Raw genomic sequence first — 22,657 nt, 5'->3', positions numbered from 1 at the left:
GTCCTGAACGGATCGGGGAGCTCCCCAACAGGGGTGTCTCACCACAAGGGTGCCTGAAGCGGGGATCCAAAACCAGGAACGTCCTGACTGGGGTTGTCCCGACCTGGGGGCTCCCAGCCCAGGGACTTCTGAGCTGGGGGAAAACCAAACCAGGCTACCCTGATGCAGAGGCTCCCAAATGGAATCCTGACAGGGGGGCTCCTGCCTGACCCAGGGCACCCTGGGTCCCGATCCAGAAGCATTCCAAACCAGGACCATCCCTAGCTGGGGGTTTCAGACCTGGGTTCATCCCCAAGTGGCGGCTCTGAACCCAGGGGTCTCCCAGCTCCGGGCCATCCCAAACAGGGCAGGCGGGTGCATGGTCCCCAGCTCTGCAGCACCAGAGTATTTATTGTACCAGGAGAGTTTTATTCAGAGACGCTTTTTGTTTTCTAAAAGGCGACTATTTGAGGGTGGGGGGTCCCCCACACCTCGGTCTATGCAATCCCCGATTCCTGCAGCCAGCTTTTGTACGGGGCTCTGCCCACCGCCGGCGGTTTCTATTAAAGACACGTGAAACAAACCCAGTGTCCATCCCAGGGGAAAAGGGCTCTGAGTCCCTTAGGGCTGGTCCTGGTCCTGCAGTGGGGATCAGCCCGGGATCAGGGGTCACTCCGGCTGGACCCTGCCATGTGGGGTGGCTGTTTCTGGGGGAGGGGGACCCTGCCCCATCCCATGGCACCAGACCCGTAAAGTTCCCTATAAAACACCAAACCACCATTTTATTCCCCAAACGCTCTCCACCTCCCAGTCCTCCCCCCAAGGCGGGGCAGGAAGGAAGGGCCAGCGCCGCCGGGCGGTTCTCAGCGAGTGGCACACGGATTTATTGGATTTATTGATTGCTTTGGGGTGCTGGTGCCCCCCGGTGCCCACCTGGGGCGGGGGGCACGGCGCGAGCGGGGCGGGGGCGAAGCGCTGCCATTTCCATCCTCCCTCTCGCCCCGGCCGGGCGGGAATGGCTCCACATAAAACAAATCTCTCTATAGTTTCTCTCTCTCTATACAAATATAGAATATATATATATCTCTGCCGATATATATATATACAGCTCTTCTCTCTCTGGAAAGGATAAAGGTTAATTTGTCTGTGCATGCACGACCAAAGCCACCAAGCCCCGGGGACAGCGGGTGCCGAGGGACATGCGCCTCCCCCGCCAGCACCCCGAGAGCCGGGGGGGCACATCCTGCATCCCCAGGTTATTGCTGGTCAGGTCCCATCCTGCTCCCAAACAAGCAGGGGGGGAAGAAGCCGAAGAAAGGAAATGCCACTGCAAAGCGCCGGCGAGCTCCTTGTCACCTGGCCAGCACCCAGTGGCACCCGCCTCGGGGCATGGGGGACGTGGTGGCACCGCCCCAGGGTCGTGGGTGCTGCGGGGCAGGGGGGCAGGCACCCGGTTCCAAGGCAAAGTCTGGATAAGGCGAACAAAAATGAAATAAAGAACGGCGGCCGCCCCCAAAACCGGGCGCTTTGCCACCCAAAATGGCCCCGTGGCCCTGGGTGCCGGTGGCCGGGGCTGGCCCTGGGTGCCGCACGGATGAGCTCGGGGACAGGGACACTGTCATAGGGCTGTGCTCTCCGATTCCTCCTCCTCCTGCCGCGGGGTCAGGCTCGGCCCCGAGAGTCTCTGAGCTGCCTCGGGCGGGTCCCGGCACAGGGCGGCGTCCGGGGACACGTGGAGGGAGGGGACCTCAAAACGGAGCAGACCTGCGGGAGGGCACAGAGATGGGGACACCCACCGGGCTGGCACCGTGTCACTGTCACCACCGGGGGTGGCACCACCGCCCTCTGCTCTGTGGATCCCACCCGAGTCAGGGCAGTGACACCAGCTGTCCCCACACACTGCCCGTGTCCCGTGAAGCGCAGGTGACACCGCTGTCCCCACACACTGCCCGTGTCCCCTGAAGCCCTGTCCCACTGAGGGCAGGTGACACCGCTGTCCCCACACACTGCCCATGTCGCACCGAGCGCAGGTGACACCTCTGTCCCCTCTCCCAGGTGACCCGCAGGGTGAGGCTGCACGTGTGAAGTGACAGGGTGACCATAGCCACAGCAGGCAGTGTCACCGTGTCCCTTGCTGAGAGCAGAGCAACCCCCTCAGACAGAAGAAGCACCTCTGCCACCCCTGCCCAGCTCAAGGACGTTGCTCAGGGACATTTCTCAGAGATGTTGCTCAGGGACATTGCCCAGGGACATTATACAAGGGACATTTCTTAGGGACATTGCCCAGGGACATTTTTCAGGGATATTGCCCAGGGATGTTGCCCAGGGATATTTCTCAGGGATGTGGCTCAGGGATCTTGTCCCACAATGGCACAGGGGAGCTGCACCTGAGCCAGGGGTGATGCCAGGTGTGATGTCAGGGCTGCATCCATGCCAGGGTGCCCTGCCAGGCCCACAGCAATGCGTTGGCAGAGCCACACCGGTGCCAGTGCCACCCAAAGGCAGGTGGCAGCCCCTGGGGACAGTGACCACTCCCTCTCTGCCACTCGTGCCTGCCCACCCCTCACAGGCAGGGCAGGCAAGCGGGGACAGAGCCCTGAGTCCTGCCAGACCCCACAGAAGGGACACTGGGACACTCCCCCGGCCTCTGTGTCCTCAGTAGTCCCCAATGCCACCTGCACTTCCCAAGCACGCCCCTGGCTGTCCCCCGCAGCAGCGCAGGGACCCCGGGGGGACACGGCACCACCAGGGCTCAGGGAGAGCAGTAGGGACAGCAGCACAGCTCCGGGGATGCCACATTCCTGGTGACACTGCCACCTCCCAGGGGACACTGCCAGCTTCCCGATGCCTCGGCACCTCCCTGGGCTCATCACCACCGTCTTGGGGACGGTTCTGCCTTTCCAGGGACATTGTCACCTTCCTGGGGAACACCGCCACCTTCCCGGGCACATTTCTGCCTTTCCAGTTCCACCTCAGCGGGGAGGGCGCCACCTCCCAGGGGACACGCGCACCTTCCAGGGCACACCGCCGCCTCCTCAGGGCCACCGTCCCCGTGCCGGGGGTCTCCGCCCCCCTCCCGGGACCCTCCCCCGGGGTTACCTGTGACGGCGCCGTCCCCGGGCGCCGCGCTGTCCGTGCGGGGCGGCTCCGGGGGCTGCGGGGGCGCGGGGGCGGCCGGGGGCGGCTGCGGCGGGGGGGGCAGCGCGGGGCGCGGCCGAGCCTTGGGGGCGGCCCGGGCGCGGGGGGCGGCGGCGGCGGCGGGGGACGGCAGCAGCGGGGGCGGCCCCGCGCCCGGGGGGGCTCCGGGGGGGCCGTACGGGGACGGGGTGCTGGGGGGCGTCGGGGACAGGCTGGCCGGGGACGGGATGGGCGCCAGCTTCTTGGCCCCTGCGGGACAGACACGGCGACAGCGGCGGGTCAGGGCCGCGCCGCCGCGGGCACCCCCCGCTCCCCCCGGCCCGCTCCGGTCCTACCTTTGCGCAGCGAGTGCGGGCTCTGCTCGGGGGGCGGCCCCGGGGACAGCTCCGGGGGCCTGAAAGTGCTGGGGCGGGCACGGGGCACGGAACGGGCACGGGGGAGAGACAGAACGGGAAAGAACGGCCAAAAGACAGATGGACAGAAAACGGGGGAAAAAACAGAGAAAAAAAACCCCTCGCAAAATGGGAAAAAGGAAAGAGGGAAAGGGAAAGAAAAGAGGGAGAAAAGAAATGGAAGAAAAAGGAAGAAAAAGGGGGGAAAAAACCTCAAAAAAGGAAGAAGGAAAGGGAAGGGGAAGGGGAAGGGGAAGGGGAAGGGGAAGGGGAAGGGGAAGGGGAAGGGGAAGGGGAAGGGGAAGGGGAAGGGGAAGGGGAAGGGGAAGGGGAAGGGGAGGGGAAGGGGAAGGGAAGGGAAGGGAAGGGAAGGGAAGGGAAGGGAAGGGAAGGGAAGGGAAGGGAAGGGAAGGGAAGGGAAGGGAAGGGAAGGGAAGGGAAGGGAAGGGAAGGGAAGGGAAGGGAAGGAAAGGAAAGGAAAGGAAAGGAAAGGAAAGGAAAGGAAAGGAAAGGAAAGGAAAGGAAAGGAAAGGAAAGGAAAGGAAAGGAAAGGAAAGGAAAGGAAAGGAAAGGAAAGGAAAAGGAAAGGAAAGGAAAGGAAAGAAAGGAAAGGAAAGGAAAGGAAAGGAAAGGAAAGGAAAGGAAAAGGTTTCAAGCATATAAAGGCAAAGAATAAAAAGTAAAAGTAAAGTTGAAAAATTAAATAAAATAAAAATAAATGAAAAGTAGAATTAAAACAATGGAAAACAAAGATTAAACATTGGAAATAAAATTAAAACCAGAAAATACAAGAGAATTAAAGTATAAAGTTAAGCAGGAAAATTAACAAAGTAAAGAAAACTCAAAAATCAGGAAAATATTATTAAAAAATAAAACAAAAATAAAACAAAAAATCAATAAAAGGAAAACGCAAAAGATGAGCCATACGAATAAAACAGAAAATTGAAAACAAACAGTGGAAGAACAAGAAGAAGAAGAAGAGGGAGAGCCATGAGCTCCTTCCCGCACCCAGCACTCCGCACCCGCTGTCCCCCTCCCGCCCCCCGGGTTCCTCAGGCCCCGGCGCTTGTGTCCCCTCCCCACCAGACCCAGGGTCCCCCCGGGCGGCGATGACACCCCCAGCCCCCCCAGCCCCCCCAGGGCCCCACGGTTACCTCGGGGGGCCGGCTCCGGCGGCGGGGGCGGGCGGGCGGCTGCCCCGGGGCAGGGGGGGCGCGGGGTGCAGGCAGAGCCGCGGGGCCGGGGTGGGACAGGGCCAGGGGGACAGGGGGGCACAGGGCCACGGGGACAGCGGGGGGACAGCGCAGGGAGCAGAGCGGGGCGGGCGCGGGGGGGCTGCGGCCACAGCCCGGCCCCAGCGGCGGCGCCCAGGGGGGACAGCGTGCCCGGGGGCTCGGGGAGTCCCCAAGCCGGGGGTCCCCGGGGCCGCCGCGGCGCCAGGCGGCCGCTGGGTCAGCCCTGCTGCAAAGGTACAGAAGCACCATAAAAACTGGCAGAAGTGACACCAAAGCGAGGGGAAATTCGTCAAAGAGCAGAAACCTTGGTGGGCGCGGGCAGAGGCGCGGGAGCCCTCGTGGTGCCGAGTCCCCCCGCTCGTCCCACGGCACGACCCTCCCGGGGCTGCCCCTCCCCAGGTGTGAGCACCCCGGCCCCAGCTCTGCTTCACTTTTGGGGCAGAAAAGTGCGATTTAGGAGCTTTCTCCCATGTGGGCTGTGCAGATTGAACTCGGGCTCAGACCCTGGGCACACGAAGGTCTCAGAGGGCTCTGGGTTCCCCCAGGGCTTTCTCTGCACCTTCCTGCAGCAACTCCAGCCCGAATTCCACTAGAGCCCAGTGACACCCGGGCAAGGGGCCCTCAGGAATATCCCTGAAGGCAGCACGGTTCTCATGGGAGTGGCAGGGTGGAGTTGTGCTGGTGGCTGTGGGGATACTGAGCATCCTGTCCTGCTGCCTCGGGACTCTGCTCCTCACTGGCATGCTGTGCTGTCCTGCTGTCCTGCTGCCCTGGGTCTCTGCTCCTCTCCGGGGATGCAGAGCACCCTCCCCTGCTGAGGTTGTTTCTTGCTGTTTCCTGCTGGCCTCACTCGTGGGGACGGTGCCCCGGCTCGGGGACAGGAGGAGCTGCCGCTGTCCTCAGGTGTCCTTACCTTGTCCGCTCGGCTGCCGGGGGGAAGCCGAAGCTGGTGGGAGGTGGAGAGGCACTGCTGAAATCTCCGGGGGCTGCTCGGGAATGGGCGAGTGGGGCGTGGGGGGCAGCTCGGCGGGCGGCGCCGGGGGCTGCGCGGCCGGGGGCGCCGAGCTCGCCTTGCGCCCCGCGGAGGTGCCGCGGCGAGCCACCCACGACGTGTCCATCACCCTGACGCCCATGCTGGGGACACAGACACGGGGGTCAGCGCCTGCCTGGTGGGAGGGCACGGTCAGCACACCCCCGCCACTCCTTTGGGGTCCCTAAAAACACTTCTTCCACCGGGAAACTGCTGGGAATGAAACTACAGGGCAATGGGCAGGGGGGGGGCAGAGTGGGATGGGTTGTGTCACCCCCAGCGACCTCTCCCTTCCTGAGAATCAGCACCCACCAGCACCCTCCCAGCACCCTCCCAGCACTCATCCAGCACCCCCCCAGCACCCTCCCAGCACCCTCCCAGCTCCCTGCCAGCACCCTGCCAGCAGCCTGCAGAGGATATGGTACCTTTGGATTTTCCTAAGGCTGCATGGGCAGAAACAAAACGATTATTATTGTGAAAACCCTCTAAAACTGCAGAGTGCACAGGGACTGAGGTCACTGCCGGGCAAAGGGGCTGTGAGAGAGGGGGGCTGAGCAGGGACCAGGCTGTGCCAGTGGTGGGACAGCTGGGGGTACCCCCTGGAAATGGAGACATTTTGGGATGGGCAGAGTCCTGGGGTGTTTTCTGGAGCCCATTCAACTCTTTGAGGTCCCTGTGAGGTGTGATGGAGGGGGGACATGCACAGGCTGGGAATGGGCAGCAAATGCTGCAGGCCTTGAGGACAGCAGGACACCTGTCTCTGCCATGTAACAGCCCCAGTGTCACCCCATGCGCCACCCCACTCCCATCTGCAGTGGGCTGGAGGCAGGCATGGAGCCCTGGGTTCACCTGAGCCCCCCAAGAGCCTGGCATGGAAATCAGGGGGTTCCTGCACCCTGGGACCACCCAACCTCCACCAGCTCAGTGCCACCCACCCCAAAGTGATGCTGAGCATCCTCCCCTGCTGCCCCTGGGGTGTGTCAGAGCTGCCCCATCCTGTCCCCAGTGTCCCCACCCATCCTTCTTGCACAACCCCAATGTCCTGCTGTCTGTCCTACCCGTCCTTTTTGCAGAACCCCAGCATCATGCTGTCTGTGCTACACAACCCCAGTGTCCTGCTGTCTGTCCCACCCATCCTTGCAGAACCCCAGTGTCCTGCTGTCTGTCCTACCCGTCCTTCTTGCAGAACTCCAGCATCATGTTGTCCGTGGCCACGCTGAGCGGGCGCCGCGCTGTCTCGTGCTGCCGGCGCTCGCCGTGCTCCATGTCGGGCGAGGGCATGGAGCTGTAGTTGGCGTTGTGGTTCACGTGCAGGGGGCTGCCGTAGTTGCCCGTCACGTTGAACTCGATCTCTGGGGGGCACAGAGGATGGTGGGAGGGGCATGCTTAGGGAGGGGAGGGACTGGGGGTGCTGCCCCTGCAGGGATGGGCTCGGTGCTGTGCCAGAGCCCTGCCTGAGCTCCAGCAGCAGAGGGGGCTGGCAAAACCAAACCTGGGGGCTCTGAGCCTCTCCCCTGGAGTGCCAGGAGGGCCAGCTGTGCCCAGGCACGCCCTACCTCCCGGGAAGAACCAGTCTGCGTGCTGGATGAGCGGCTCGATGATGCCCACGATCTGCAGCGACAGCGTCGTCATCATCTCCGTCATGTTCCTGGGGGGGTGGGGCAGCAGCTCAGCAACCCCCCCCGGCCAGCAGTGTTCCCAGCAGTGTTCCCAGCAGTGTTCCAGCAGTGTTCCCAGTAGGATTCCCAGCGGGATCTGCCCCTCAGCCCTCCCCCAGCAGTTTTCCCAGCAGGATTCCCAGCAGGATTCCCAGCAGGGCTCCCAGCAGGATTCCCAGCAGGATTCCAGCAGGGTTCTCAGCAGGGTTCCCAGTAGGGTTCTCAGCAGTTTTCCCAGCAGGATTCCCAGCAGGGCTCCCAGCAGGATTCCCAGCAGGATCCCCAGCAGGATTCCCAGCTGGATTCCCAGCAGTGTTCTCAGCAGGGTTCCCAGCAGGATTACCAGCAGGATTCCCAGCAGGGTTCTCAGCAGGATTCCCAGCAGGGCTCCCAGCAGGATTCCCAGCAGGATTCCCAGCAGGGTTCTCAGCAGGATTTCCCAGCAGGGCTCCCAGCAGGATTCCCAACAGGATTCCCAGCAGGATCTGCCCTCAGACCTCCCCCAGCAGATTTTTCCCAGCAGGGCTCCCAGAAGGGCTCCCAGTGGGATTCCCAGCAGTTTTCCCAGCAGGATTCTCAGCAGGACTTGCCCCCATCCCTCCCCCAGCACTCACCCTCGGCCTGTGGCCACAGCAGGTTGGGTCCCAGCACGATGGCCACATTGCTCGGGGTCATTTTGTTGATATCCTGGTACTCGGTCAACTTGGCCAGGAATTTAATCACGTACCTGGAGAGCAGATCCCACAGGGATCAGTGCATGGCCTCACCCCGTGTCCCCTCCGCGTGTCCTTCTGGCCCAGGCTCACCTGATGTTGTTGTAGTTGGCTTTGGGCAGCTTCTCGCAGGCGTTCCAGAGAGCCTGCAGCCGTTTTCTCCTGCTCTGGGATGCTGCAGGGAGGGAGAGGGTGTTATCCCCCATCCCCACCCTGCCCTGGGGCTGAGGACCCTGCCAGCCCCACCCCTGGCGACCCTGTGAGACCCCCAGGCTGCCACCAACATTATGGAAGTAAATAAAGTCCAAGACCTGTCCCAAGGAGAAAGAATCCCTTTGGATTTCCTCTCAGCACTTCATGGCTCTCAGAGCCCAGAGGAAAGATCCCAAATGCTGTGAACTGTGCCAGGAAAAGCCCAGAGCATCCCTGGGGACCCAGACTGTCCCTGCCCATGCCACTGAGGAATGGGGGGACAGCCCAGACTCACTTGGAGGCCTGGATCCACTCCTCGTACAGCTCGAAGGTCATCAGGGGCTCGGGCAGCTCCCGCAGGTAGGACTTGAGGGCTCCTGTGGCACACAGGGGACACAGCATTGGCACTGCAGGTGGCACTGGCTGTTGGGCACCAAGTGGTTTTCCTCCTGGGCATTTGGACCCACGTCCCCCCCAGCCTTCCCCTCCACCACCCCCTGAGCACCCCTGAGCACCCACTGGTGTCCCCATCTTGGAGCAGCCTGTGGCACCCCCCAACCCAGTGCCCACCTTGCCACCCTGCAGCCCCTCTGAGCACCTTCCCTCTGCATGGCAGCACCTCTCTGGGGCAGCCACTGTCCTAGTTTGTGTCACCTGCCTGCTCGCTGAGCGGACACCCTGGCCCATTAGACAGGCCATTAATTAATGACAAGATTAATTGAACAAAATCAGAGCCAGCGTCAACCCCTGGACGGCACCACTGGTTCCTGGTCTCCAGCTGGACTTGGTGCCACCGATCCCCCTCTGGGTGCCCTTGGGGGGGTGCCTGGAGGGGTCCCCCCACCCCGAGGAGCCGCACCTGCGATGGCGTGGGGGTCAGCTGAGTACTCCTGCACGTCCACCACGCAGCAGTCCAGGGCAGCCTTGAGCTTCTTCAGCTTGGAGGCCGAGGGAGCCACTCGGAAGAGACCCTGGCCAGAGGAGAGTGTTGGGGACACCTGTGACCCCGTCCATCGTGCCCAGCAAGGGTTGGACATGGGACCCACCTCCTCCTGCACCCCCCAATTCATCAGGACCCGTCTCCTCCTGCATCCCCCATCCCAGCAGTGCCACCTCCTCCTGCATCTCCCAAACCCAGCAGCACCCACCTCCTCCTGCATGCCCATCCCAGCAGTGCTCTTCTCCTGCATCCCCCCCATCCCCAGCAGTGCCCACCTCCTCCTGCATCCCCATCCCAGCAGTGCCCACCTCCTCCTGCATCCCATCCCAGCAGTGCCCACCTCCTCCTGCATCCCATCCCAGCAGTGCCCACCTCCTCCTGCATCCCCATCCCAGCAGTGCCACCTCCTCCTGCATCCCCCATCCCAGCAGTGCCCACCTCCTCCTGCATCCCCATCCCAGCAGCACCCACCTCCTCCTGCATGCCACATTCCAGCAGCATGGTGACACAGGCCTCCACGGGGAAGGCGATCTCCCTCCCGCTGACAGCCAGGTGCTCCTCCAGGGGCTTCCCAAAGGAGGGCTTCTCCACCCACGCCTCTGTGACGGGCAGAGGGGGCAGAGGAGAGGGAGGGTGGTGCCAGATCCAGCAGCCCCTCCCCAAAAGGCCCTTGGGGTGGGATGGGATGGGATGGGATGGGATGGGATGGGATGGGATGGGATGGGGAGGGAATGGGGATGGGATGGGATGGGGATGGGGATGGGGATGGGGATGGAGATGGGGATGGGGATGGGGATGGGGATGGGGATGGAGATGGGATAGGATGGGAGGGATAATGGGATGGGATGGGATGGGATAATGGGATGGGATGGGATAGGATAATGGGATGGGATGGGATGGGATGGGATGGGATGGGATGGGATGGGATGGGATGGATGGGATGGGATGGGATAGGATGGGATGGGATGGGATGGGATAGGATGGGGATGGGGAAGGAGATGGGATTCCCTCCCAGCTCTGGAGCAGGTGGGATGCAGGCAGGACAAGCAAAGGGAGGGTGCTCAGCTGTCCCTGTACAGTCACAGCCCCTCGGTGCCACAGGCAGGGACAGACCTGTGGGCACTCACCCTGCTGGGCTTTGATCTGTGGCAGGAAGTTCTGCAGGAGCGCCAGGGATTTGCGGTGGTACTCGGCCTGCACCTCGATCAGCTGTGGGGACACAGCACCAGGGTCACTGTACTGCTGGGACAGGGACAGGGACAGCCCGGGGCTTGGCACTTACAGTTTGAAAAATAGTTTGCATAGTCGACTTCTTTGGCCACAAAATTGTACATGTCAGCGGAGAGCTGGTCCTGCGGGGGCAGAGGTTATGTCACTGTCACTGTCCCTGCCCTGCAGCCCTGGTGCCACCAGCAGGGCCCTTCCCCAGCCACCAGCAGGGAGCAGCTCGGTCCAGCGGGAGCCAGGGTGGCACAGGGTTAAGGCTGGTGTGGCAGGGGAGCTCAGGGGAGCTCAGGGGAGCTCAGCTCCCCCACTGCAGCCTGAGCAGGGCCCAGCTCCCCCCAAAGTGCACAAAGAGGGGAGATTGGACTCCCTGTTATGCCAGGGAAGGGGGGAAAGTCCCTCTGAGTGCTTGAAAATGGCAGAAATCAATGACCCAGCACAGAGAAGGTGGAGAAATGTCTCTGCCAAGGTTGGATGAACCCAGTGCTGAGCTCTGCCAGGGAATGGGAGCCCCTCCAGCTCCGGGATGTGGAGGATGGGGATGGAGCAGCGGGGATGTCCTGCCTGGCTGGGGAGCATCACCCCCAGCCTCTGAGGTGTGTTTGGGGCCCAGAAGAGACGCAGCACAGGCAGGGGAAGGAAGGTGCAGAGTGGGCTGGGAGGAGAGGCTGCAGCTTTCCCCAGGGTCTGGGAGCCCGCAGACCCCTCGGCCAGGGGCAGCCCCCTACCCTGCAGATCTCCACTCTGTTGGCCGCCTCCTCCATCTCCTCCCTGAGAGCGTCGGCTTTGGCCCCCGAGGGCTGCAGGTTGCTGGCCAGACCCGAGGACTTCACCGACTGCTGCCACCTGTGGGAGGGACAGCGACAGTCGGGGCCTGACCGTGTCCCAGGGCCCTGCAGGGTCATCACGGTCCCCAGGGCTGAGCAGCACGGAGACAATCCCAGTCCAGCTGGGACTGAGCCCCACTCCCAACCCCAGCCCCACAGCACTGCACACAGCAGGGAGGGAATTCCCTTCAGCAGGGTAAGGAGACACAGCCAGGCGGGAAGAGAGGAGAAAGGCATGGGAGAGCCTAGGCATGATGCTGGGGACTGTGGACAGCTCTCAGATCTCTCCCAGGACACTCTGGAGTGAGTGTTTGGACGACTCAGGGGTGCCATGGGACAATCCTGAGTCATCCCTACTCCTCTTGGTGTCACTGCAGGGACAGGAGCACCCGGCTCTGCATCAGAACTCACCAAGACAAGGTAAAAAGTACAAAATAACCCTTTCTGCCAGAAAAAAAAAAATACACTTCTGCTGCAGAGAACAGGCAAGGAAAAGGAATCCATGGGTTCTGCAGACAGGAGCAGAAATGGTGGCTCCTTGCAGAGCTGGGCTCAAGCCCCCAGAGGCACAGCCAGGGCTCCCTGTCCCAGGGGAGCTGCGGTGCCAGGGCTCGGGAGCTGCTCTCCTGGAGCCACCCGCGCCTTGGCAAGGTTTATTTCTCATAAAACCCTTGAAGGCACTTCTTACCTCGTCCTGGAGGAGTCCATGTCCAGCACGAGCTTGGCCAAGTGCTTCCTCTGCTTTTGGATATTTGGGATTTCCACCTGTGGCAGCACAAGGGAACAGGAGGAGGTGACAGCCCTGGAGAGGTGTCCAGGGCTGGGTGGGTGAGGATGCACCTCCCTAATGTCACATCCTCAGGGACAGGGCGGCCACCCCAGGCTCACCTCAGCCAGGACAAAGAACACCCCAAGACTCACAGCTCACCTCAGCCAGCACAAAGGACACCCCAGGGTCCCCAGGCTCACCTCAGCCAGCACAAAGGGCGCCCCAGGCTCACCTCAGTCAGCACGAAGAACACCCCAAGACTCACAGCTCACCTCAGCCAGCACGAAGAGCGGCTCGATGACGTCCCGCTCCACCTGCAGCTCAAAGTGGATCAGCTCCTGTGCCAGCTTGTCCTCAGCCTCCCCGCACAGCCGCAGCATCTTCCTGCAGGGACAGGCATGGCTGGGGACACTCCCAGCACATCCCAGGGCAGTGCAGACCCATTGCAGCCCCAGCCCCCCTTACCCCAGCAGGGAGTCATCCCCCAGCACGGCCGATCCCTCCATCAGACACTGCGCCAGCGTCGTCAGCGGCAGCTTCTTCTGCAGAGAGAGACGGGCTGTGTTCCCCCGGATACCCCAGATTCCTGGATCCCCCCAGTTCCCCACATCCCCAGATCCCTGGATCCTGCTGCCCTAACCGAGCGCTTGTCGGCGTCCAGGCCCTGCTGGCCCTGCAGACAGGCCGTCAGCTTCTTGTGGGTGCTGTGGGACACCTGCTTCACCAGCTCCAGCCGCTTCTCCACCTGTGGGAGTGACAGAGCCCATCACTGGGGATCCCATCACCCAGGGATCCCATCACCCAGGGATCCCATCACCGGGGATCCCATCACCCAGGGATCCAATCACTGGGGATCCCATCACCCGGGGATCATCATCCTCCAGGGATTCCATCATCCAGGATCCCATCACTGGGGATCCCATCACCTGGGGATCATCATCCTCCAGGGATTCCATCATCCAGGATCCCATCACTGGAGTATCCCATCACCCATTACCAGGGAACCCATAATCCCAGGATCTCATCACCCCAGAATCCCATCACCTGAGATCCCACCCCTGGAGTGGCTGGGATGCTGTGGCACCACCAGGGAGCTGCTGATGAGTGCAGCTCCCCGAGAGGTGCCCGGGCTCCCATGGACACCCCGGGATGGCTCCGAGGGAGCCTCACCTGCAGCAGATCCTCGCTCAACACCTCGGTCTTCTCGGCTCTGCAGGACAAAAGAGGACAGGAGTCATTGGTGAAGGGTGTGGGACACACAGCAGCAACCCCTGCACACCATGGAGCCCGGGATGTGCTTTTCCTCTGGGATGCAGGGGGGATTCAAGGCTCTCTGCTCCCACCAGCCATGCCTCATCCCCTAAGGAAGGAAACGATGGAGCATCTCCACGGTCACTGCCAGGCACCACACCACTCCAGGGCCTGCTGCCCATCTCTGCCTTGTTTTCCCGCTATTGCCAGGAAAGCAGGGATGCAGATTCCCAGAAGGAAGCGGGCAGTGCTCCCAGAGAGGCGCTGTGGCTGCGGCTCCCCGGGCTCCCCGCATGGCTGAGCCTCCTTGCACGGGGGCAGCCATGGGATGGGAGGAGGCAGCTGCTGCCCGGGCCCCGCCACACCCTTTGCTGCTCACTGCAGACGGATTTACCGCTCCAGAGCTGATGCCTTCCCGAGGGAGCAGCGCCGGGATGCAGGAGACACAAACCCGCCGTCCTCGGCCCCCGGACCCGCAGCAACCAGAGCCCAGGGCCCTGCACCACAGCTGCTCAGGCTCAGTTAAACCATCACATCCGGATCATTTGTTCTTTTTCCCAGGGTTTTTAACAACTTCAGTGCATCCTTTCACTTGGAAAAACGAGCTCTGTCAGTTTGAGCTGGGGCAGAGCTGTCACTCAGCCAATCGGTCCCTAAAGGTTCCTCAGGGGACAGAGAGAGTTTGGTGCTGCCATCCTGCAAACAGCACCTTCATTTCCTGAGCCTGGGCCCTTCCTGCCCTCCGAGCTGGATTCTCAGCTTGGAGACAGGGAGGGAAATGTTGGAGCAGTGGAAATAAGGAGCAAACACAGAGAAAGGGTCAGACAGTGAGCACAACATGGGAGAGGCTCACACGCAAGTCCATCTCAGCCAAAGCCTTGCAAAAAGTGCAAATCACAGAATCATAGAGTGGTTTGGGTTGGAAGGGATCTTAAAGTCCATCCAGTGCCACACCTGCCATGGCAAGGACTTGTCCCACTGTCCCAGGGACACCTCCCACTGTCCCAGGCTGCTCCAGCCCCAGTGTCCAGCCTGGCCTTGGGCACTGCAGGGATCCAGGGGCAGCCCCAGCTGCTCTGGGCACCTGTGCCAGGGCTGCCCAAATCAACTGCATTAAATCTGCCTTGGCCATGAAAGATGTCCCAGCACCTGATTTAAGGTGGTTTAAAAATAAATTAAATTAAATTGAATCCTGTTTATGTTAATTTTAAAGATTAGTTGTTGAAATGAACAGATTAGATCCTCTCTAAGGAGCACTGCCCACCTGGGAGCAAGAGCTGAGCAGCTTCTCCTCCTCCTCTGGGAAACACCTTCACTTTCATTTAGACAGGATTGGAAGTGACACAGAATTAGCACAAACAGGGAAAAAAGCAGCAAATATCCACGGGCACAGCCACACGTCTGTCCCAGCTTGGGATATTTTTAGCCTCCTGAAGGAGTGGGAGGTGGCAGGGAGTGAGGCACCACTGGCACGTCCCTGCTGCTCACTCCCCAGGAATCACTTCCTCACTTGAGCAGAAGAAGGGATTTTTTCCTGTTTTCTCCTCTCCCAGGCAGGAGGTGGGTGGGATTTGCACATCCCAGGTCCCACAGGCAGCTCTTTCTCCCAGTAGCCACATCCCAGCCCAGGCTATGCCCTGAGGTGTGTTTGGGCAGCAGAAAACAACATTTCAAAGAGAATAACAAAAACATGGCCTTGATGTGTTTTAAAGGACATCCTCAGTGTGAGAAACCCCCGTGGAGAGCATCCCTTGTGCCAGCCCTGCACAGACAGCCCTGCTCCCTGCCAGGGAGGAACTGGGCTTTGAAGAGGGGGAACAGCCAGGCTGCAGCGTTTTATGGATCGGGATAAGTAAAGGGGCTCCAATCAATCCCATTCAAGGATGGGTGATGGTCCCTCTGCCTCCCAAGAGAGAGGGCAGGGACCCCCCAGTTTCCCTGTCTGGTCCCTAATTCCCCAAAACTTCGTTCCATATGAGTTACAGTCATCCTGACAGAGCACCCTTGGGGACACAGCCAGCATCCCCAACTCCCAACTTTTCCTCTTTCCTTTTGGCAAATAAAATCCTGCTCCTCCCCCTCCACCCGAGCCATTTTTCCCTGCACAACCCCAGGCCCTGTCCCTGCAGGCAGCTGGGAATAGGGACAGTGACCGTGGGGAGCCAAAGCCAACGAGAGGCGACACAGCCATGGCATGCTTGGGCTTTGTTGCTGCACAAGTTCACTGCTGCCAGCAGAAATCAACCCCAATCAAGCAAATTCTGTTGATTCCCAAATAAATACATGAGTTTCCAAAGCCTTGGCCTGGGGAGGTGCAGCAGAGCCGCTGCTTCCCTGGAGCATCTCCTGGTGCCAGCCAACTCTCCTGGCTGGACCACCCAGCACTGTCCCCTGCCACCGTCCCACTCTGGTGCCTCAGCCACCCACAACAGGGAGCTGCCGGCCTTGGATTTGACCCTGAGCCTGCAGAACTCCAAGGATTTCATGGCAATTAATCCCTGAAAGATAAAGCATTACCCCTGGTGTGGGGACAGCAGGAGCAGGGATGAATCTGCAGCAGGGGCAGGGATGAACCATCTCCATTGTCAGAGCATGTCCATGGTGCCCCACAAAGCCCCTCACCTCCATCTCCTGCCCAAACACCCCTTTGGCCCTCGCTGCAGCCTGCTCAGAAATATTTAATCACTACTTAATTACCAGTGTTCATTCCCTGATTTCTCCTTGCTTTAGCCTAAAAATAGCTCCACCGGTGGAGAGGAGGCACAAACACCCAGCCGAGGCAGTGCCGTGCTGATTCCCGGGGCTGGGTGTGTCCCATATCCCGCCCGGACACAGGGACAGGGACAGGCCTGGCTCCATCCCCGGCTCCATCCCCTCCTGTCCCACACGGACACAGGGACAGGCCCGGCTCCATCCCCGGCTCCATCCCCTCCTGTCCCACATGGACACAGGGACAGGCCCAGCTCCATCCCCTCTTGTCCCACACGGACACAGGGACAGGCCCAGCTCCATCCCCTCCTGTCCCACACGGACACAGGGACAGGCCCGGCTCCATCCCCTCCTGTCCCACATGGACAGAGGGACAGGCCTGGCTCCATCCCCTCTGTCCCACATGGACACAGGGACAGGCCTGGCTCCATCCCCGTCTCCATCCCCTCCTGTCCCACATGGACACAGGGACAGGCCTGGCTCCATCCCCTCCTGTCCCACATGGACACGGACACACGGACAGGCCCGGCTCCATCCCCTCCTGTCCCCTCCTGTCCCACATGGACACGGGGACAGCCCTGGCTCCATCCCCTCTTGTCCCACATGGTCACAGGGACAGGCCCGGCTCCATCCCCTCCTGTCCCCTCCTGTCCCACATGGACACGGGGACAGCCCTGGCTCCATCCCCTCTTGTCCCACATGGTCACAGGGACAGGCCCAGCTCCATCCCCTCCTGTCCCCTCCTGTCCCACATGGACACAGGCACAGGCCCGGCTCCATCCCCTCCTGTCCCACATGGACACAGGGACAGGCCTGGCTCCATCCCCGGCTCCATCCCCGGCTCCATCCCCTCCTGTCCCACATGGACACAGCGACAGGCCCGGCTCCATCCCCTCCTGTCCCACAGCCCACATGGACACAGGGACAGGCCCAGCTCCATCCCCAGCTCCATCCCCTCCTGTCCCACATCCCAAACATGAGGACAGGCCCGGCTCCATCCCCTCCTGCGAGAACATTCCAGGCGCTGGAGTCCCCAGAACCCAGAGGGGAGGCTGGGCAGTGAGGTTCATCCCCAGCCCCTGGGGAAAGCACTGGGCATCCTCTGCGTTTGCCAGAGGGAGGAGGGAGCCCTCCCTCGGTGTCAGCACCAGCCCTGGAAGCGCCGGGCTCCGCATCCACGCTGGATCTGCCCCAAGGCCGCGCTGTCCCCATCTTCTGCCGCCACCTGAGCTCTCGTGGCCACTGCTTCTCTGGGGACACAGATCCCGGCTCAACCCCCCCGAGCCCCGCCGAGCCGCGGGTTTTTCCCAGCGTCTTTTCAGCAGGCAAGAAGCAAAACATCAAATATTGATATCCTCAAATCGCTGCTCAGCTCCCCCGGGAAACTACTCCGACTGCAACATCCAGCGCCACGCGGGGACGCGGCCCGGCTGGCGCTTCTCGGGTGCGGGTGACATTGTGCGACAGCCTGGGGACACAGTGGGGGGATCACAGCCCCGTGATCACAGCCCGGGGGCACAGCCGGGGGGGACAGAGCCTGGTGATCACAGCCCGGGGGCACAGCCGGGGGGCATAGCCGGGGGGCACAGCCTGGGGGACAGAGCCTGGTGATCACGGCCCGGGAGCACAGCCGGGGGGCATAGCCGGGGGGCACAGCCTGGGGGACAGAGCCTGGTGATCACGGCCCGGGAGCACAGCCGGGGGGCATAGCCGGGGGGCACAGCCTGGGGGACAGAGCCTGGTGATCACGGCCCGGGGGCACAGCCAGGGGACACAGCCCGGTGATCACAGCTCGGGGGACACAGCTTGGGGACACAGCCCGGGGGGCACAGCTTGGGGACACAGCCTAGGGACACAGTCTGGGGACACAGCCCGGGGGGCACAGCCTGGGTACACAGCCCGGTGATCAAAGCCCAGGGGCACAGCCCGGGGAGCGCTGCCCACCCGGGGCCAGGGCTGGCTCTGCCAGGCTGCAGCAGCAGCAGGAGCAGGCAGGGAGGGCTGCAGCTGCTTCCCTCCATCCTGCCCACAGCTGGGCAAAGCGAGGGAAGCAAAGCAAAATGGGAGACAGTCTGCAAGGCAGAAAAGCCTCCTGTCCTCATTTCCCGCTGCCTTCCCGCGGCCATCTCGGTGCTGGCATCGCTTTGGCACGGGATGCTCGGGGCCCTCTGCTCCCGGCGCTTCCCTCCCTGGGGCCGCATCCCCAGCTCGCTTCCATCCCGATTTAGCAGCCCTGGAGGAGCCCCTGCAGGGCGCAGAGCCCTGAGGCAGCTGGAGCAGGGACAGAACCCTCAGCCCGCTCGCTCCATGAATATTCCAGGCTGCCAGCACTGTCTCTTTGCGAGGAGGATAAAAATATCCCCGGGGCTGCCGGCATCCGCCGGCTCCGGAGCCGAAAGCCCCGGGGGTTCTGCTGGCAGCAGTCATGGGCACCCCGAGGTGCAGATGGGGAGCCTGGCTATTTACAGGGTGCTGTTCCCTTCCGCAAACCCCGCTGGGAAAATCCCAGGCGGTGCTTTTATTCCATTTGCCCTTATTCCATGCAAGCAGGAAATGTCCTTCCTTCTTGCCGGGCATCCCTGCAGCACCAGGAATAAACCCGCGGTGTTTAAAGGCTTTGTCTGGAGGCGCGGCCGTCCTGGGGCTTGGAGAAGCATCTCCCTGTGAGCCAGCGAGGTGACATCTAGCCCCAAAGGCCACCACTGCCCCCGGGATGGGGGACCCAGCGTGAGATGCTCAGAAAAGTCGAGGAGGAAAAACCCATTCCCGGTGAGCGGCATCCCCTCGGTGCCACTGGGGAGCCCAAAGTGCCACCCTGCACATGCTCGATTTAATCCCCATGGGAAAAAAATCCCCACGGAGCCCATCCTGGGAAATTCCCAGGGCTGCCGGAGTGACTGAGGTGACATCCTGGTGCCACTGTCCCGATGGGACGGACAAACACAAATAGAGGTAAAAGCACTTTGCAGGAAACATCCTCAGAATGATCTACAGCCACTCTTTGGCTTCTCCTCCTTTTTCCACCTCACGGAGATAAATATCCCTGCCCCTCACAGACTGGCACAGGAATTCTTCCCAAGGTTGGGTACCAGGTCTGGGCTGGGCTGAGTATCCTCAGTTCTTTCTGTCAAGTGAAATGACAAAAAAATCCACCCAAACCCAAAGTAAATAAAATAAATAAATACAAACCAAAATACAGTAAAATAAACGCCATGCTCAGGGCCCAGCAGAGGTTCCAGTCTCCCCCTCCAGCTCCTGTGGAGCTGCAGCTCTCCCCAGTGGGAACAGGGGCTCCGTGCTGGCTCCCAGCATCCAAGTGGAGCCGGGACATGGAGCAGCGAGTCCTGGAACAGCCTCCCCCTGGCGCTCGCCACCGGAGGCACTGCCGGGCTCCCGGCACTCCCGCACCACGGTCCCACAGCACGATCCCAGCGCCACATTCCCAGTGCCACGTTCCCTGTGCCACGCTCCCAGTGCCACGTTCCCTGTGCCACATTCCCTGCGCCACATTCCCTGTGCCACATTCCCTGTGCCACATTCCCTGTGCCACACTCCTTGTGCCACATTCCCTGTGCCACATTCCCTGTGCCACGCTCCTTGTGCCACATTCCCTGTGCCACACTCTCTGTGCCACACTCCCAGTGCCACGTTCCCTGTGCCACCTTCCCAGTGCCATGCTCCTTGTGCCACATTCCCAGTGCCACGTTCCCGCTCCATATTCCCACTGTACATTCCCACACTGCACCTGCACGGCGCTCCCACACCACTGCCATGCTCGCACTCCCTTCAGACCCTGGAGCTCCCGAGCTGCTCTCCCTGCCCGGCACTGCTGTACCTGCCCCGCGCTCCCTGCCTGCACTGCTGCACCTGCCTGCACTGCTGTACCTGCCTGCACTGCTGGACCTGCCTGCACTGCTGCACCTGCCTGCACTGCTGTACCTGCCTGCACTGCTGTACCTGCCTGCACTGCTGTACCTGCCCCGTGCTCCCTGCCCGGCACTCCTGCACCTCCCGGCACTTCCACACCTGCCTGCACTGCTCTACCTACCTGCACTCCCGCACCTGCCTGCACTGCTGTACCTGCCTGCACTCCCGCACCTGCCTGCACTCCCGCACCTGCCTGCACTGCTGGACCTGCCTGCACTCCCGCACCTGCCTGCACTGCTGTACTTGCCTGCGCTGCTCTACCTGCCTGCACTGCTCTACCTGCCTGCACTGCTGTACCTGCCTGCACTGCTGCACCTGCCTGCACTGCTGTACCTGCCCGGCATTCCCGTACCTGCCTGCACTGCTGTACCTGCCCACACTGCTGGACCTGCCTGCACTGCTGCACCTGCCTGCACTGCTGCACCTGCCTGCACTCCCGCACCTGCCTGCACTCCCGCACCTGCCTGCACTGCTGTACCTGCCTGCACTGCTGCACCTGCCTGCACTGCTGTACCTGCCTGCACTGCTGTCCCTGCCTGCACTGCTGCACCTGCCTGCACTGCTGGACCTGCCTGCACTGCTGCACCTGCCTGCACTGCTGCACCTGCCTGCACTGCTCTACCTGCCTGCACTGCTGTACCTGCCTGCACTCCCGCACCTGCCCCGCGCTCCCTGCCCGGCACTGCTGTACCTGCCCACATTCCCGCGCCTCCCGGCGCTCCCACAGCCGCTGCCAGCCGGGCCGTGGCTGCTCAGTCGGGGGCACACGGGGGCACGGGCGGTGCCAGCCGGAGCCCTGGCCATGCCGCGGGGCTATGGAGCCACCGCTCCAGCTGTGCCAGTGCCCCAGTGCCGCCACGGGAAGGGAAATAAATAAATCCTCTTCCCGCCCCCCCGCCCTCCGGTACAAAATCTCCAGGAATTACACAACAGCCACTGCCAAACCCAGGCCTGGCCATGCATGGCACACACGGCATTCCCGTGGGCATTCCCGTGGGCACGGCTCCGGCTCCAGAGCCCCAGAGTGCTCCCAGCCCCTCGGCCAGCAGGGCCATCCTGGGGTGCTGGGGGGGCAGGGCAGTGGGGCACCCCACAGCATCGGAGCTGTGTCCCCACAGCCCTGGGACAGATGGGATGGCAGGACAGGGGGACAGGCAGGGAGCAGTGGGTAAAGGGGACAAGGAGTGGGGCAGGGCAGCTGTAGGCGGGCAGGCAGGGGTTAACTGGCAGGGAATGGGCAAGAAGGATGTAAGGGGTGGGTACGGGGGCAGTGGGGCAGGCAGAGAACAGACAGAGGGACAGGCAGACGGGCAGGGAGCAGGGCCAGGGCAGGGAGTGGGGCACAGTGAGGACAGAGGGTGTCAGACAGGGAGCAGGGCAAGGGGCACACAGGGAGCAGGAGGGCTGTGGGGCAGGCAGGGAGCAGGTAGGGAGCGGGATTGGGGCCAGTGGGGCAAGGAGGACCCAGGCACGGAGCAGGAGCAGTGGGGCAGGCAGTGCGGCAGTGGCACAGGTACAGCATCAGGGCACTGGGGCAGGAAGGGAGGAGGGGCAGGCAGGGAGTGGGATGAGTGTGGGATGAGGGCAGTGAGGCTGCCAGAGAGCAGACAGGGAGTAGGAACAGTGGGGCAGGCAGCGAGGGGGCAGAATCAGGTTAGTGGGGCAGGCAGGACGCGGGGAGGGGGCAGAATCAGGGCACTGGGGCAGGCAGGACACATGGGATGGGGGCGGTGGGGCCGGCACGGAGCGGGCAGGGAGCTGGGAACGGGCAGGTGCGGGTGCGGCGGGGCGGGCGGGAGCAGGCAGGGCGCGGGATGGGGCTGTGGGCAGGGCTGGGTCCGTCCCCATCCCATTCCATGGATCCCATCCCATCCCACCCCATCCCATTCCATGGATCCCATCCCATCCCATTCCATGGATCCCATCCCACCCCATCCCATTCCATGGATCCCATCCCATCCCACCCCATCCCATTCCATGGATCCCATCCCATCCCACCGAATCCCATTCCATGGATCCCATCCCATCCCACCCCATCCATCCCATTCCATGGATCCCATCCCATCCCACCCCATCCCATTCCATGGACCCCATCCCATCCCACCCCATCCCGTCCCCACCTGCCCACGGTCTGGTTGGCGAGCTGGCGCATGCGGTTGAATTGCTTCTTCATGGTGGCGGCGGTGCGGGCGGGCAGCGGGGCCGGGGGCAGCGGGCCGCCCCTCCCGCATCCCCGCCCGGCGCCGAGCCGGGCCGGGCCGAGCCGAGCCGAGCCGGGCCGAGCGGGCCCCGCCGCCCCTGCGCCTCTCCGCGCCTCCGCCTGCGCTCCGCGCCCCCCGCACCGCCCCGCACCGCCCCCGGCCGCGGCGGACATGGGAAATGTAGTCCGGGGCCGCCCGCCCCGCCGGGCTCTCCGGGCCGGGGGAGGGTCTCGGAGCGAGCCCCGAGCCGGGCATCCCCCCCGGCACCCCCCGACTTCTCCCCGGCATCCCTGGGCGTGGCCCGGCATCCCCCCGGCATCCCTCAGCCTCCCCCGACATGGCCTCGGCCTCACCTGGCGTGGCCCCGGCATCCCCCTGGCACGCCCAGCGTCACCTGGCATCCCCTCGGGTCCCGTGACGCGGCCCCAGCGCCGCTCCAGCATCCCCCGCATCCGCCCGACATCACCTCGGT

The 22,657-nt window shown here is 62.6% G+C and overlaps 1 protein-coding gene across 1 annotated transcript; it reads right to left on the bottom strand.

Annotated features, from left to right (window-relative positions):
* Positions 1 to 388: 388 nt before the first annotated feature.
* Positions 389 to 22,221, bottom strand: ARHGAP44 (Rho GTPase activating protein 44). Its single transcript, XM_063175562.1, is given in 23 exon segments — positions 389 to 1,743; positions 3,079 to 3,366; positions 3,453 to 3,520; positions 5,658 to 5,706; positions 5,709 to 5,878; positions 6,200 to 6,217; positions 6,946 to 7,126; positions 7,331 to 7,423; positions 8,047 to 8,159; positions 8,239 to 8,303; positions 8,305 to 8,320; positions 8,633 to 8,714; positions 9,197 to 9,308; positions 9,749 to 9,876; positions 10,405 to 10,486; positions 10,549 to 10,629; positions 11,230 to 11,347; positions 12,017 to 12,093; positions 12,370 to 12,481; positions 12,563 to 12,639; positions 12,738 to 12,842; positions 13,268 to 13,307; positions 22,105 to 22,221. Coding segments are annotated over 23 exon segments (2,274 nt in total). The 5' UTR covers positions 22,158 to 22,221; the 3' UTR covers positions 389 to 1,597.
* Between the last annotated feature and the right edge of the window lie 436 nt (positions 22,222 to 22,657).

This window comes from Melospiza melodia, chromosome 24 (assembly GCF_035770615.1).
Source record: "Melospiza melodia melodia isolate bMelMel2 chromosome 24, bMelMel2.pri, whole genome shotgun sequence".
NCBI lineage: Eukaryota > Metazoa > Chordata > Aves > Passeriformes > Passerellidae > Melospiza > Melospiza melodia.
Note: the sequence above shows the minus strand (reverse complement) of the source record. Positions and strands in the feature narration are given on the sequence as shown.